The sequence below is a fragment of the Poecile atricapillus genome, chromosome 8 (assembly GCF_030490865.1).
Source record: "Poecile atricapillus isolate bPoeAtr1 chromosome 8, bPoeAtr1.hap1, whole genome shotgun sequence".
NCBI lineage: Eukaryota > Metazoa > Chordata > Aves > Passeriformes > Paridae > Poecile > Poecile atricapillus.
Window position 1 is genome coordinate 15,481,165 of NC_081256.1, and position 14,656 is coordinate 15,495,820.

The 14,656-nt window shown below is 48.6% G+C and overlaps 2 protein-coding genes across 5 annotated transcripts in view; one reads left to right on the forward strand and one right to left on the reverse strand.

Moving 5' to 3' along the window:
* LOC131581452 (probable cation-transporting ATPase 13A4) overlaps window positions 1-14,656 on the forward strand; it is a 214,623-nt gene that overhangs the window by 45,268 nt on the left and 154,699 nt on the right. The window lies entirely within an intron of this gene.
* On the reverse strand, window positions 7,408-12,969 carry LOC131581456 (phospholipase A and acyltransferase 3-like). Of its 4 annotated transcripts, none has more exons than XM_058843721.1 (4): window positions 12,926-12,969; window positions 12,284-12,488; window positions 11,817-12,085; window positions 7,408-7,692 (listed from the first exon to the last, which is right to left on the reverse strand). In XM_058843721.1, the coding sequence occupies exons 2-4, from the start codon at window positions 12,393-12,395 to the stop codon at window positions 7,588-7,590; spliced, it is 486 nt and encodes a 161-aa protein (XP_058699704.1). In that variant the 5' UTR covers window positions 12,396-12,488; window positions 12,926-12,969; the 3' UTR covers window positions 7,408-7,587. The 4 variants fall into 4 exon arrangements, with proteins under 4 accessions (XP_058699704.1, XP_058699703.1, XP_058699702.1 ...); XM_058843720.1 differs by lacking the exons at window positions 11,817-12,085; window positions 12,284-12,488; window positions 12,926-12,969 and adding exons at window positions 7,985-8,253; window positions 8,452-8,656; window positions 9,101-9,125 and having other exon boundaries at window positions 7,413-7,692; XM_058843719.1 differs by lacking the exons at window positions 11,817-12,085; window positions 12,284-12,488; window positions 12,926-12,969 and adding exons at window positions 7,985-8,253; window positions 8,452-8,656; window positions 9,094-9,199 and having other exon boundaries at window positions 7,414-7,692.

The window sequence follows — 14,656 nt, forward strand, 5'->3', positions numbered from 1 at the left end:
TAAAGGAATTTAATTCTTCTTTCAAAATATCCTATTTATGTTTAATAAGATATAAATATTTGTTGGTTTTATGTGATGTTCAGCAACTTCACGGTGTCTCTGAAGTATTAATTAATTAATAAGCCAATTATGATCAGGCTGAGAACAAGGTATAATGTGCTGGAAACAGAAGAGGCTTTGATGGCCCAGAGGCACAACAGGTCCTGGATTCATTGTGCTTTTTAATAGAGCTGCTTAATTCCAGATTCATTTCACTGTGCCTGTGCTAGCAACAGTGGATGCTAGTGGTGACCAAATATAAATATATCTATTTAAAGTCCTCCTTAACAGGCCAGAATAAATGATGATGGCTGTGTTGTGGTCTGGCAGACACACCTTATCAGCCAGCAGCTTCTCAGGGGGAATGTGTGTGTATGAAAAGAGAGGACTCTGATAAATTAAATAACTTCTGTGATGAAATTACAGTGTCTTCACCAGCCCAGCCTTGCATGTCTTCAGTCATGCCCAGGAGGGAATAAACCTCAAGGCTGGGCTGAGAGAGAAAAGAAAGAACCAGAAAGAAAGAAACTGGGGCATGAATCTTTGAGTTACGATGAGACATGGTGTCAATAGGGGCTAACCAACTTACCCATTTTTAACTCCAAGGTGGGAGGAACAAGTGCCTGTGGCTATGCAGATGTAAAATCTACAGCTGGAAGTGAAACTGGGGCTCCTTATGGCTTTCAAATTGCTCCCAGGGTCACTGAGAGCAGGCTAACAGTGCTTATCCAGCCCTGAGTGAGCAGCAGCAGCCTGAGCAGATGCATTCCCTCTCTGCAGCCTCACAACCCTTCCCCAAGGGCACATTGCCAGGATTTTTTTGGGAGATCCCTGCTGTGAGTTGTTTCCTCTCCAATAGGGCTGTTTCTGCTCAAACAGCAATTCCTAAATAGGACTTCTGTCCCAGCCCACCAGAGTGTTTTCCCATCTCAGTTACTCCACATCAAGCTGAACTTATGAGAATTAATCATTGTGTGCTTTTTGGCCCTCTTAAAAGCACTCCCACTAACAATATCCTTTCAATATTCAAGTTTCAGAAAATCCCTAAGTTTCCATCCTCTGCCTGAGGAGCTGTATGTGAAGGCATGGAGACCTGTCATCCACTGGTTTTGGATAAGGAGATTCAGGGAAATCCCCTGGACATGAAAAGGTTCTGAGTGACTCAGGGCTGCCTGCATTCGCTCTCTTAATTTTACTTGGAAGCACTGGAGTGTAAGGCAGGGGAGGGAGAGCCTGGTCACTGCTTGCTGAAATCAGATGATCAGACCACACTATGGGCTTCATCTTCAAAGGCCCTTGGGAAGCTCTGTGTTCTGACAGCTGAAAGCATAGACCCAACCAGCTTCTTCCAAGCAGGAGCTGGATTTCTTGTAACAATAGCAGGAAGACAGTGCTATGGCAACAATGAAACCTGTCTTGTTTCCTGTTCCCATGACAATGTAACTCATCAAATTTCAGTTTCCAGTTTTACAGGGCTGCAGATTCAGGAATATTGTGTTAATGTGTGCTGATTAAGAGAAAGGCTAGGACAAAGACTGGAAAACAAGTGAAATAGAAAGAAAAACACCAAGATTCCTGGGAAGTGTGCTGAGATGACCGTTCTTGAGACAATGGTTCATAAACTTGAGATTAGTGGTCTGATTACACAGCCAGAAGACAGAGAATGTGAAATTGTCAATTCCCATTTTCTTCTGGGCTGTGGAGAGTAGTCATTGTTTCACAGAAGATTGAGGAGGAACAGTACAACATGTACATGAAATTACCACCAGAAATACTGTCCAGCTTTTGCAGACAAGACACTCATGTGGAGTTTCTATACTCATACAAAAAGAGAAACTTAATTGTGTTTTTGACCTTAACCAAAACTTTAATCAGGGCTTATGTTGAGGCTGAAATTCTAAAAGGATTTCCACTGGCCCCACTGCAACTGCATGTCTTTGACTCCTCCTGCAAACAAGCTTTGGGCTCAATAAATTCCATTAGTTAATGCTACAAACAAGTTTCCATTGCTTGTAAGTTAAAGATTCACAGAGCCCAACAACTAGAGGGTTGCACAACCTCAAGTTCAGCTGTAGTACATCTCTTAGCTGACTTGCATCTGCTGAAGATTTAGTGCATAAGTAATATTGATATGTCAAAATATTCAGAGCAGATGTAGGATCACAGTAATTGTGTGTCACATCAAGTGTGTTGTGCTCTACAAGTTCATGAATTTCCTCCTAATTTATTGCTGTGTAAATTCAGCATTGAGTTACTGACCCAGCTTGTTAAGGCTTTAAATCTTACCAGTGCAAAGCTCACTGTGGACATGCAAATTACTGTTATTAAGGATAATTGATGTTAATACTTGAGCCAAGGCTTCTGTCCTCTTGCTGCAAATAAGCACAGGCTTTTCTATTTTGTCTGTCAAGAATATTATAAGCTTGTACTCAAATTTGTCTGCAAATTTGAAACTCAGGTCACTTCTGTGATTCACTGAATACCTGAAAACAATCCCAAACAAACACAGAACCAATGATCTGTGACTCTGTGGTTTGTTACTTCAAGTGTCACAGACCTGCAAAGAGGTGAAGGGCTTCTCAGTGCAAGAAAGACAAGGAGATACCTGAGAGGGTCCAGAAAAGGCCACAAAGATGATTTGGGGTTTGGAGCATCTCTTATGAGGAGAAACTTTGGGAGCTGGGCCTGTTTAGTCTGGGCAAAAAGTGAGGAAATTTCATTAATTAATATTATAAATATCTCAAAGGTGGGTGTCAAGAGGAAGGTGCCACACTCTTTTCAGTGGTGCCCAGTGGTAGGAGAAGCAGTGGCCATGAACTAAACCACAGACAGTTCCACCTCAATACGAGGGAGAACCTTCTATTGAAGACAGCAGAGCACCCAGAGCTGCCCAGAGAGGTCATGGAGTTCTCCCTCTCTGGAGATGTTCCCAACCCACTTGGATAGTTCCTGTGTCACCTGCTCCAGGTAACCCTGCCTGGCAGGGGGGTTGGTCTGGATGATCTCTAGAGTCCCTTCCAACTCTAACAGTTCTGTGATTCTGTGAAAACAGTTTTAACAGACTGTTAAATAGAAAGATTTAGTTTAGAACCACATATGATCTAATGACACAAGCCTCCAAACAAGCCAACAGCAGCAAAAGATATGTCTCCAGAATTATGTTCTACTTTCATAGGTTTCTCAATAGCTCCTCTTATACTTTCTAGGTTGTTTTCCTATTAATTGCAGCTTAATGAATCATTAGGTACTGCACTGTAAAGCTGTGATTGCAGTGTGTAGTAGTGAGTATATGCAGAAAAATGCTGCAGAGTTAAAAGGAACTCTGCTTTTAGAATCACAGGAATTATCAGAAAATTGAAACTTTAGTATTTGGAAGAATTCTTACATTAGCACGTAAGCATAAAAGCAATTTCTTCCATCATGTGATTTACTATTGACAGGCAGCAGAGTCAGGCTCATTGTGGCAGGCAAACTTGAGGGTTCCATTCCAGCTTCCACTGCCTGGTGATTGGCAGAAAAATGCAAGGCAAACCCAGCTGCTCCCTTTGTAAGCACAGCCAGGGATGGCTGCTTTTGAGCCAAGGGGAGTTTAATGCTTTTAATGCCTCATAACTGTCTCCTTGCTGAGGATTCAGAAGCAGCTCTAAGGAACAGAGGAAATCTGGGGGCTAGTTCATACCCCAGGGTATATGGAAGTGTGGAAAGGACTATGCATCCATTGGGGAGAAATCGTTAATAGAGTGGTTCTTTCCTCAGGACTTGTGACATTACTACACAACTAATTGGCAGGGCTTTGCAGATGCAGTGGCCATCTCAGTCATGCTTGAAGCATGCAGAATTAAAGCAGTTATACATACTTGTCTGTGTGACAACTTGCTGGGCCAAATTTCAGTGTCTGAACCAGCAGCCTGTGGCTTAACAGCAGGCTGGTATGTGTGAAAATGTGTAAAGAATCAAGTATTGCCACGTCAAAGTTTTACAAAGGGGTGTTGCAGAAGGCTGAGTCCCTGGCTTCCTGGAGGGAGGCTGACAAGGTGAAAGTGAAATGGCATGTTATTATGGCATGTTCAGTTTCAGCCTGAAACTAAAGGTTGTCTTATTTCTAGTAGGTATAAGCTCATACTAAAGTAAGATCACCTTGGAAGAAGAAGCCTGAAACCATTTTGCAGTGAATGGAAAGTCCTCTCAGATTATTGTCAAGCACTTCTACAGCTTGCTGCCAAAAGTAGGTTCAGAGAAAGCAATGCACTTGTCCCCCTATTTTACTTCATATCAGTGGTGTTCTGTGGGGAGAAAGTGTTTTTCTGTCAGCAGCTATAACATTACTTCACATTTTGACAACTCCAAACAACCTCCCACCATGCCTCAGGTTTAACCTGAACAGCGTGCCTTCAGCATCTTGTAACACCTCAGATGACAGGGGTGGCTGTAGTGCTGTGAGCAGCTGTGCAGTGGAGTTACTCCATGGTCACCTTCTCAATTCCAGTGTAATTAAAAACATCAACCCCATGACCATGTGCCACTTCCACAGCCAGAAATGGCACTGCTCAGCACGGCCATCAGGAATGTGAAATAACCACCTCTAGCAGAAGAGAACTTCAGTTCTTATCATTCAGTCCATAAAATAGCTGGTGCTGGGACAGATTCTCAGATTTTATACTCTCTAGCCAGATTTTCATGTATAAGAAACCTCAGGCTGAGCAGTGTTATTGCTGCTGTCATCAACCATCTGTTCTGCACTTGGGAAGCCCTTACAATGCCTGGCTACTCTAAAGACTGCTGCCGTGGTGATCTCTGGCTTTGCAGTACCTCTGACAGAACAGGCAAGGCAGAAAACAGCAGGATAAATATGAAGTTACAGGACACCTAAACCCTAAGGGAAGCAAAACCACATCAAGGTTTTAGAATTGGGATTAGGGCATTTTACAAGTGTCAGGGATCCACCAGGGAGGTCTAATCTTGCCTCAGTGGATCAATGGAAGCACAAATACTTCTATGACAGCCCACTGCTTTTTCTTGCAGATAATGGTGAATGTGCCTATCTTTGGCAGGATGTCTCCTGGCCACAAGTCCAGCCTTGTTGAAGGGTTTCAGAACTCAAGTAAGGTTCCCTTTTTTTTTTCTGCTGGAACCAAATCAGTAATGTATTTTATTGAAGTGTGATTATCCCATCTAGTGCTGCTCCAGGCTGATCGTTTCCACCTTCCCTTTCTTCACAATTGATCCCCTTTCGCATCCTTTGCAGCTGCTTTTCTTCCAGGTCCCTTACAGGCATCCCTCTGCGTCTGGAGTAGCAGCACCCCTCACCCAGACAGAGCCACTGCCTCTCTCCAGCACAGCACAGAAGGCAGCACCAAATGAGGCTGAGAGAAAAACCCCAAGGCAGACCCCCACATTTACAAATGGCCCAAATTCCAGCAAATCCTCCAAGGCTGCTGGTGCTGTCCGGCAGCCTAGCAGAGCTGAAAACAACCTGGAATACTTTGGGGGTTTGACCCCAAAGATGCTTCTCCAGGTCCCCCAAAGGATAGCTTTCTCCCCCAGAAATGATTCTCACTAATTATGGATATTGCATTTTAAGAATAAACAAGACACGACACCTTTCTGAAAAAGCAGCAGTTAATTATTTATTAATTACAAGGTGGGAAGGATATTTTTCCATCTTGTGACTGCCATGGATTTCAGGCTTTGAAAGTGATCCATGCAGTGATGTCGCTGTTAGAACAGGAGGTGTCTGTGGCCTCATCTTTCACCTTCCAGGTCCCCAGCCTCCACTGTCTGCTGGAGCTGATCAGGTGAGTTTGGTCATGGGGTACTGCTGCCTGCTCTGAACTTGGTGTATGGGGCTGTGAGTGGGAGAGCACAGCTCTCAAAAGTGTTGATAAAACATCTTAATTCCTCAGGAACTGTAAAAAATATAGAATAATAGGAGTCTGAATTTGGTCTGACCCTCCAATTTCAGTGCTGGGAGTTTCTTTGTGATGTTAGAAGAGCTTTGTGCATGGTAGCTAATATTTCTGGATCAGGTACAGAAGTGGAATCATGTGAAATGGCAAAATATAACAGTAACCACAGAATAGATTTGTCTGCCATTAAAGAAATTTTCAATTCATATGCTGCAGACAGACATGGAGCAGCCAGTAGCAATGCCTTTTAACCAAATGTATGTGAAGATAATAACCTGTTTGTGTAGAAGTTGATTGATTCCCAGAACTGTTGAGCAAATCAGTAATGTAAAAGCAACAGCAGCTTAATCTGGGTATTAAAATTGTAGCTGCATAGTAAAACAAAAGAAACAAACTGCTGCAGATGAAGGGTAGTTAAGTAGCTCTGCAATACCTTAAGGCAAAAATATTTGTCTATAAAATTTTAACTGTTTTCTGCTCTTCTGAGAGAGCCTAAATGTAGATCCTAAACACAGAAATCATCTGCAGCACTAAACCCACAGTATTGTAGCTGTAAGTAGGATTGTGTTTTGAGCAGAGAAGGTCCAGCTGCTGCCTTTGCTGTGAACACCTGATCATTTAGGGCCTGATTCAGTTTGTTGGTACCATTCTGGTACCAAGCCCATTTCACAGAGCATTTATCCCATGCAGAAGACAGGTAAGACCACAAAGAAGGTACAAGCAGCCTGTCTGAGATGGGACAGAGGATTTATCAGCTGTGAAATCGGCACATGCTTCTATGTGTTTTAACTCTGTTTAGCAACCACCCGTAGGAAAAATCAAAGGGCAATTCCCTTGGTTTGACCACCCATTTAGCTCTGCCCCCTCTCCTCCCCAACAGCTAGCAATTTGCCAGGAAGCCCTTGGCAGCTGTTGATCCATCTTGCCAATGAGTTTTAGGATGCTCAACTCCCTTCTTTCTACCTCACACCCTCACAGGAGCTGCTCAATTTAGACACCAAAGGCAGGGACTCCAAGAAAGTGCACATGCCTTGCCTGCGGTTTAGCAGACCTGGCAACCAGGACTTTTCCACCTCCTCAGGCCCTCAGCAATACTTTCATGTTACCTTTCCACAAAGCTAAGTTTAAAAACAATGATTCATAGAAAGAGCCCATAGAATGTAGCTGATAAAACCAGGATGTGGGTAGAAAGCCTTCATCAGTCTTGAAGAAGAGCACGGAAGGGGAAGTAGTGGGGTAGGGGGGAAGGAATGGAAAATTTGCTTGTGAGTGCTTGCGGACTACCACAAAAATCATCACAGGCAATGAAATACAAGCAGATGTGGCAAACAGGTTAGTGCTGCCAGGGGTCACCTTGAATGGGGACATTCATGACTGACTATTTCTAATGGGATGGCAGGGAGAAGCAAGGCCAAACTGTTGAACTTACACACAAAGCTATCCTCAAATAGGTAAAAGACGATTTTAAGGCAATATGAGTTGGGATTACAAAAAATTTATTTTGGATTATTTCACCTTAGCACCAAGAGTACACTGTTCCTGGTCAGCCTTGATGGCAGGCGTAGCAAAAGCTGATCAGTGAACGCTGTTGACAGGAGCACCTCCTGCGTTGCTCTGAGCTTCCCCTGACAGCTTATCAAAATTATCTCTTCAACAATGCCACCGCAGCAACAGCAACAGCACCCGTAAGAAAAGTTACTGCTGCTGCTGCAGCACCATCCTTAGCAGCTTCTTTGGCATCTTCGACCTGCAAAAGGAAAGTAAAAAATACAGGCTGGAAACATGAGTAGCACTTATATTTACACCACCCAGCCCTCAACCTCCACCCCCACATGATAACATAGAATAGGCAGGGACAATCAGGGTAAATAGAGCAGTGGGACACATGTGCCCCAGCAACAGAAGGGGTAACACCCAGGTTTTTGCCCCTAGGAGCTGGCATTCAGTGAGAGGGCACTGTCAGGGTGCAGACAGACCACAGTGACCCTCCAAGCCCAGGGGCTCTGGGAGGCAGTGGGGGCTCAGCCAGTGTCACTCACTTGATCAGAGAGTTCTATTCCGTAGCGGAGCTTTGTCACAAAGTGCTCACAGTTTTTGGTAATCACATTATAGGGCACCACCTTGCCAACCAATTCCTCAGCACGTCGGATGATCTTCTCCACGGGGAAAGGGGTGTGGGAGCGGTCATATTTGTTGTTGACACGCCATTTATGTTTTCCGGCCACCTTCTCCAGGAGCTGCTTCTTCACTGTGGCTCTTGTGGCGGATATTGATGAGCTGCTAGCCAAAGAGGATGTGTCTCCTTCATCTGGATAAGCCAAAGAGGAGATATTGCAGGCAGGCAGACCCTCTCTGGCCTCTCCAGGAACTCAGATGGGTTTCAGATTGCTCCTGGAAAATCCAGCTACCCACACAGAGTTCACCAGCAGCAGCCCATGGAGGGAGACAGGGCTCTTGGGGCATGCCAACACCCGCTCGGCACCCTGCCAGGTGGCACAAGCCTTACCTGTCACGTGGATGACATATCCATTCCCCACGTAGATGGCCCAGTGCTGATAAACTGGGCGGAAGATCTCGATCAGGTCCCCAGGCTTGGGGTGGCCCCTGCCCTGTGCCATGTCAGCAGCGAGCAGTCAGGACGCGCAGCTGTGGCTGTGCGGGCTCAGCGCAGGGCAGAGCGCAGCGGGGAGGCGAGGGCTGTGCAGGGGCACCTGCCGGGAGCGCAGGCACGGAGGGTGTCAGTGCCGGGCCCCGAGGGCAGCGGCTGCCGGAGCGGCGGCCCCGCTCGGAGCACCGGAGCCGGCTCGGGGCCGCTGCCGCCCGCCGGCCCGGGGCGAGGCACCGAACGGCCCCGCTGCCACCCAGAGCATCCGCAGCAGGCCCAGCCCGGGCCGGCTGCGCGTCCGGCGCCTGCCGCCGTCCCCGGCTGCCCCCGCCCGCCCACGGTGCCCGCGCTCCCCTCCCGGCCGCGCTCCGCTCGGGGCTCCGCTGCTGCCGGGGCCCGGCCCGCTGCCCGGGGCTGCCCGCGCTGCCCAGCCCGTGCCCGGGCTCTGGGGCACCTCCGGCCGCCCGGCAGAGCCGCGCCCGCAGCCTGGAGGGGCCGCATCCTGCTGGGAATGACCGCTCGCATCCCCCGAGCTCCGCTCACCCAGCACCTGTCCCGCTGCTGCCGCGACCGGGCTCCCGGCCCGATGGTCCCGCTATAACTATCCGAGCAGAGGAAATTGCGTGCATCCTGTTAGATTCACGGAGAGCACCGCCCCGGACCCGTCCCGTCTGACTCATATGAGCCTCTGCTCCTGGGAATGCTCTGCTTCCAAGGCTGCTGCCAAAACCATGCCTTCTTTGGAAAATCTGTTATTTTACCCAACAAAGTCGGGCCACTGCCTCGTTGCATGGACCGTTTGTCCTCGAGAAGTCCTCCTGTCCATTGATGGGCAGCTGACCTTGTGCCTTTGCAATCCACAGGACATTATCTTGCAGAACAATCACCTCTGGATGCTGAGTAAAACCTGCCTTGGGTACCACTCAACGAGCCAGGACCACAGACGGCAGAGGATGCTGCTGAGGGATTTCAGATGGTCTTGTGTAAAGGCAAAGGACTTTGCAGCAAATGCATGGATTTGATTTATGTTAAGACCAACTACAAAAACAGAGGAGAGGAGCAGGTGACATCCTGAAGCTGGGCTCGGGGCTGCACACTGCTGGGGCTTCCTGGGCTTGCACTGAATCAGCCCAGGTTTTCATGCTCTGCTGTGCTCCAGGTTCAGATAGCTGAAATCCCTAAAAAAGCCCTTCCATTTAGGGACACACTGTACCTGTGCTGGTTGTGCCCCAGATCACAGGCAAGGATTGTTCTCTCAGCTGTTGGGAAAAGAATAGCACTGGCTCTACCCCACGGCAACTTGAGTAGGTCTTGGGCCTTGCCAACGTTTCCCAGAAAGGCTCAGAAGTTCTGAATACAGCAAGTGATGGATTCTGCTGCTCCTCCTCACACTCTCAGTTCATGCTTCAGGCAGTGTTGCACCAAATCCTGTCAATGCACTCAGCAGGCTCCATGGAAAGGCAGCCCCATAATGAGCAACATCACCTTGACAGCAAAGAGAAGCACGGTACAATTGCAAACTTCTGCATTCTGTGAAATGTTTCAGCTTCCAAGAACAACAAGGTAAGATGAAGTAATTCCAGTATTCCTGTATTCTTCCCTTACAGGATGAAGTAGAGATGAGAGATGTCCATATGCTGCCTACACACAGTGTTCCCTTGCCAGGGTGTGCAGAGAGAATGCTCTGAGTACAGAAAGATTAAAGCTCACGTGTTGCTGCATAACCACCTAAATAGCTTAGCCAGGAAAGAAGTTTTGATTCCATTTCCAGGAACCGAAAAGAATTTTCAGTTTCAGTTTGATTATAATGTGTTTTCCAGTAGTAAAACTTAGCAATTTTATAGAGATGTAATAACAAGGGGCAGTACAAAAAAGAACCTAGAACCAGAAGTCTCTACTTGGGTATTTCAAACATCATAAAACAGATGATAAAAAGCAGTGAATAAATTCCTTGTTTTACTTTCCTTTAATGTAGAGCTTTTGGTTACCTACTAAACCAACATTTTCTCAAGACATAGATTTTCCACTTCAAGTCTTGTGATTCTCTCGCTGCAGTGGCACTGCAGCCCCTGCCTGCAGAACGCACCGAGAGGGACAGCGGCTCTCCGCGACTCAGGAGCTCCGGGGACTGTGCTCTTGGATGCTCTGTTCTGTACATCCAGTACAGAACTCTTGTTTCTCTTTCCAAATCTTTGCCTGGAAGCCCCGTAATGTCAAAGTCATAATCATTTGGAGGGAGGGGTCTTCTTTCTCTTCCAGGAAGGTTCTCACCTTCCGTGGCAAACATCTGCCTTTTAAACCCAAACGCCCCCAGACACGGAGCCTCAGTTGGAAAGCACATGAAACCCTCAGCAGTTCTTTTATTTCAGTGATACACAGAAAGAGCCTCCAGGGTAGCATCAGCTGATCAAAACAGGAAGAAAAATCTGCACCAGTCCTCAGCAAAGCACTGGTGGGGAGGTGTGGGGAAGGGGAAAGCACGGCAGAAATTACTTGCAACTTGTCCCCAACTACGACAGAAATCATCACAGACAATGAAATAAAACCAGATGTGGCAACCAGGCTTGAGCTGCTGAGGATCATCTTGAGCAGTGATGTTCTTGATCTATCATTTCTTAATGGGATGGCAGGGAAGAGCAAGGCTCAATTGTTAAACTTGCACACAAAGCTATACTCAGATAACAGAAGATTTTAGGGCCATACAAGTTTTGATTTCAGAAATTTTATTGTGGCTTATTTCACCTTAGCACCAAGGGTACACTGTTCCTGGTCAGCCTTGATGGCACGTGTAGTAGAAGCTGATCAGTGACGGCTGTTGTTGGGGGCTCTCCCTGCACTCTGAGCTCTTCCTGACAGCTCATCAGCAGAACTACCTCTTCAACAATGCTGCCAGAGCAAGAGCAGCAGCACCCGTAAGAAGAGTTAATGCTGCTGCTGATGTAGCACCGTCCTTAGCGGCTTCTTTGGCTTGTTCGACCTGCAAAAGGAAAGTAAAATACAGGCTGGAAACATGAGTAGCACCTATATTTTACACCACCCAGCCCTCAGCCTCCACCCCCACATGATAACAGAATAGGCAGGGACAATCAGGGTAAATAGAGCAGTGGGACACATGTGCCCCAGCAGCAGAAGGGGTAACACCCAGGTTTTTGCCCCTAGGAGCTGGCATTCAGTGAGAGGGCACTGTCAGGGTGCAGACAGACCACAGTGACCCTCCAAGCCCAGGGGCTCTGGGAGGCAGCGGGGGCTCAGCCAGTGTCACTCACTTGATCAGAGAGTTCTATTCCATAGCGGAGCTTTGTCACAAAGTGCTCACAGTTTTTGGTAAACACATTATAGGGCACCACCTTGCCAACCAATTCCTCAGCACGTTGGATGATCTTCTCCACGGGCAAAGGGGTGTGGGAGCGGTCATACTTGTTGTTGACACACCATTCATGTTTTCCGGCCACCTTCTCCAGGAGCTGCTTCTTCACCTTGGCTCTTGTGGCGGATATTGATGAGGTGCTAGCCAAAGAGGATGTGTCTCCTTCATCTGGATAAGCCAAAGAGGAGATATTGCAGGCAGGCAGACCCTCTCTGGTCTCTCCAGGAACTCAGATGGGTTTCAGATTGCTCCTGGAAAATCCAGCTACCCACAGAGAGTTCACCAGCAGCAGCCCATGGAGGGAGACAGGGCTCTTGGGGCATGCCAACACCCGCTCGGCACCCTGCCAGGTGGCACAAGCCTTACCTGTCACGTGGATGACATATCCATCCCCCACGTAGATGGCCCAGTGCTGATAAACTGGGCGGAAGATCTCGATCAGGTCCCCAGGCTTGGGGTGGCCCCTGCCCTGTGCCATGTCAGCAGCGAGCAGTCAGGACGCGCAGCTGTGGCTGTGCGGGCTCAGCGCAGGGCAGAGCGCAGCGGGGAGGCGAGGGCTGTGCAGGGGCACCTGCCGGGAGCGCAGGCACGGAGGGTGTCAGTGCCGGGCCCCGAGGGCAGCGGCTGCCGGAGCGGCGGCCCCGCTCGGAGCACCGGAGCCGGCTCGGGGCCGCTGCCGCCCGCCGGCCCGGGGCGAGGCACCGAACGGCCCCGCTGCCACCCAGAGCATCCGCAGCAGGCCCAGCCCGGGCCGGCTGCGCGTCCGGCGCCTGCCGCCGTCCCCGGCTGCCCCCGCCCGCCCACGGTGCCCGCGCTCCCCTCCCGGCCGCGCTCCGCTCGGGGCTCCGCTGCTGCCGGGGCCCGGCCCGCTGCCCGGGGCTGCCCGCGCTGCCCAGCCCGTGCCCGGGCTCTGGGGCACCTCCGGCCGCCCGGCAGAGCCGCGCCCGCAGCCTGGAGGGGCCGCATCCTGCTGGGAATGACCGCTCGCATCCCCCGAGCTCCGCTCACCCAGCACCTGTCCCGCTGCTGCCGCTCCCGGGCTCCCGGCCCCTTCCTACCTCTATAAATATCATGGTAGAAGCGATTGCGCAATCGTTGCGGGGTCATGGGTCGCGCTACCCAGGAGCCGCACATCTGGCAACACCCGTCTCCCGCGGAGGAAAGGCTTTCCTCCCTACCGGAGTGCAAAAATCACACGTTGAATGGGAAACGTGGTCTTGTTGCCGAGGAAGTGAGGCCAACACCTCATTATGGGGAGAGTCTGTCCCCGAGCCATTCTCCTGTCCTGTGATTGACAACAGCCCTGATCCTGCGCTCTTGTCACTCTGCTGGACGTTTTCTTGCAGAACAAGCACTGGATCATGCTTGAAATCTGGCTTGGGTACCAATCAAGCAGCTGGTACCAAAAATGGCAGAGCATGCTTCAGAGGATCCTAAATGGCCTCATGTAAAAGGAAAAGACTTTGCAGCAAAAAGCTGAGGGATATCAGACAGATGTTAACCCCACCCACAAACACAGTGAAGGGGACTAGGTTGCACAATGCTGGGGCTTCCCTGGCTTGCACTGAATCAGTCCAGGTTTTCATCCTCTGATGTGCACCACATTCAGATGGTTGAAATCTCTGTAAAAGCCCTTCCATATAGGGGTAGGCTGTGCCCATGCCCCTGACCATAATCAAGGATATTTCTCTCAGGTTTTGGGAAAAGAACAGTCTTGATGCTATTCCATGGCAGCTGTAGGTCTTGGGCCTTGCCAATATCTTCTACAAAGGCTCAAAATGTAGCAAATGGTGGATTCTACTGTTTTTCCTCGCACTCTCCCCACATAGTTTGGGCCAAGTTTCACCAAATCCTGTCAATGCACCCACAAGGTTCCCCGAAAAGGCAGCCCATAATGAGCAACATCACCTTGACTGCAAAGAGAAGCATGGTACAATTGCTAACTTCTGCATTCTCTGAAATGTTACAGCTTTCAAGAACAAGACAATTCCCCAGATAAATCAATGCCAGTTCTCTTGAATTACAGGATAAAGTAGAGATGTGAGAGGTTCATATGCTGCCCCCACACAGTGCCCTACCAGGGTGCCCTTGCCAGGGTGTGCAGTGAGACTGCTCAGAGTACAGAAAGATTAAGGCTCACTGGTTGCTCTGTAATGACCTAAATAGCTTAGCTATGAAAGAAGTTTTGATTCCATTTCCAGGAATCCAAAAATGACTTTCAGTTTCATTTTGATTATGATGTGTTCTCCAGTAGTAAAACAAAGACCTTTACTCAGGTGTAATAACAAAGGGTAGTATCAAATACAGCTGGTTATCTTGGCTTGGGTATTTCAAACATTGCAAAAATGATGATAAAAAGCAGTGAATTAATTCCTTGTTTTGCTTTCCTTTAATGTAAAGCTTTCAGTTTACCCACTAAACCAACTTTTTCTCAAGCCACAGATTTTTCACTACAACTCTTCTGATTCCCTCCCTGATGGGGCTGGCAGGAGAGGCAGTGAGTGCCTGCCTGGTCCTTTGTTGCTGCCTGGGGTTAACCCTGGGCAACCTGTTCAGAGCAGACAAAACCAGCCAGGCTCTCACAGACAGCTGCTCTGCTCTCACCTCTCCCTGCAGTCCAGGCAGTTGCCTGTAAGAAAAGCAACACAGCATTGTGTGTCTCACAAGTGAGATGCAGGTAACATGTTTCCAAACACTTAAAGCAGATACTCCAGGTAAAGGACAATAAAGCACACTTCC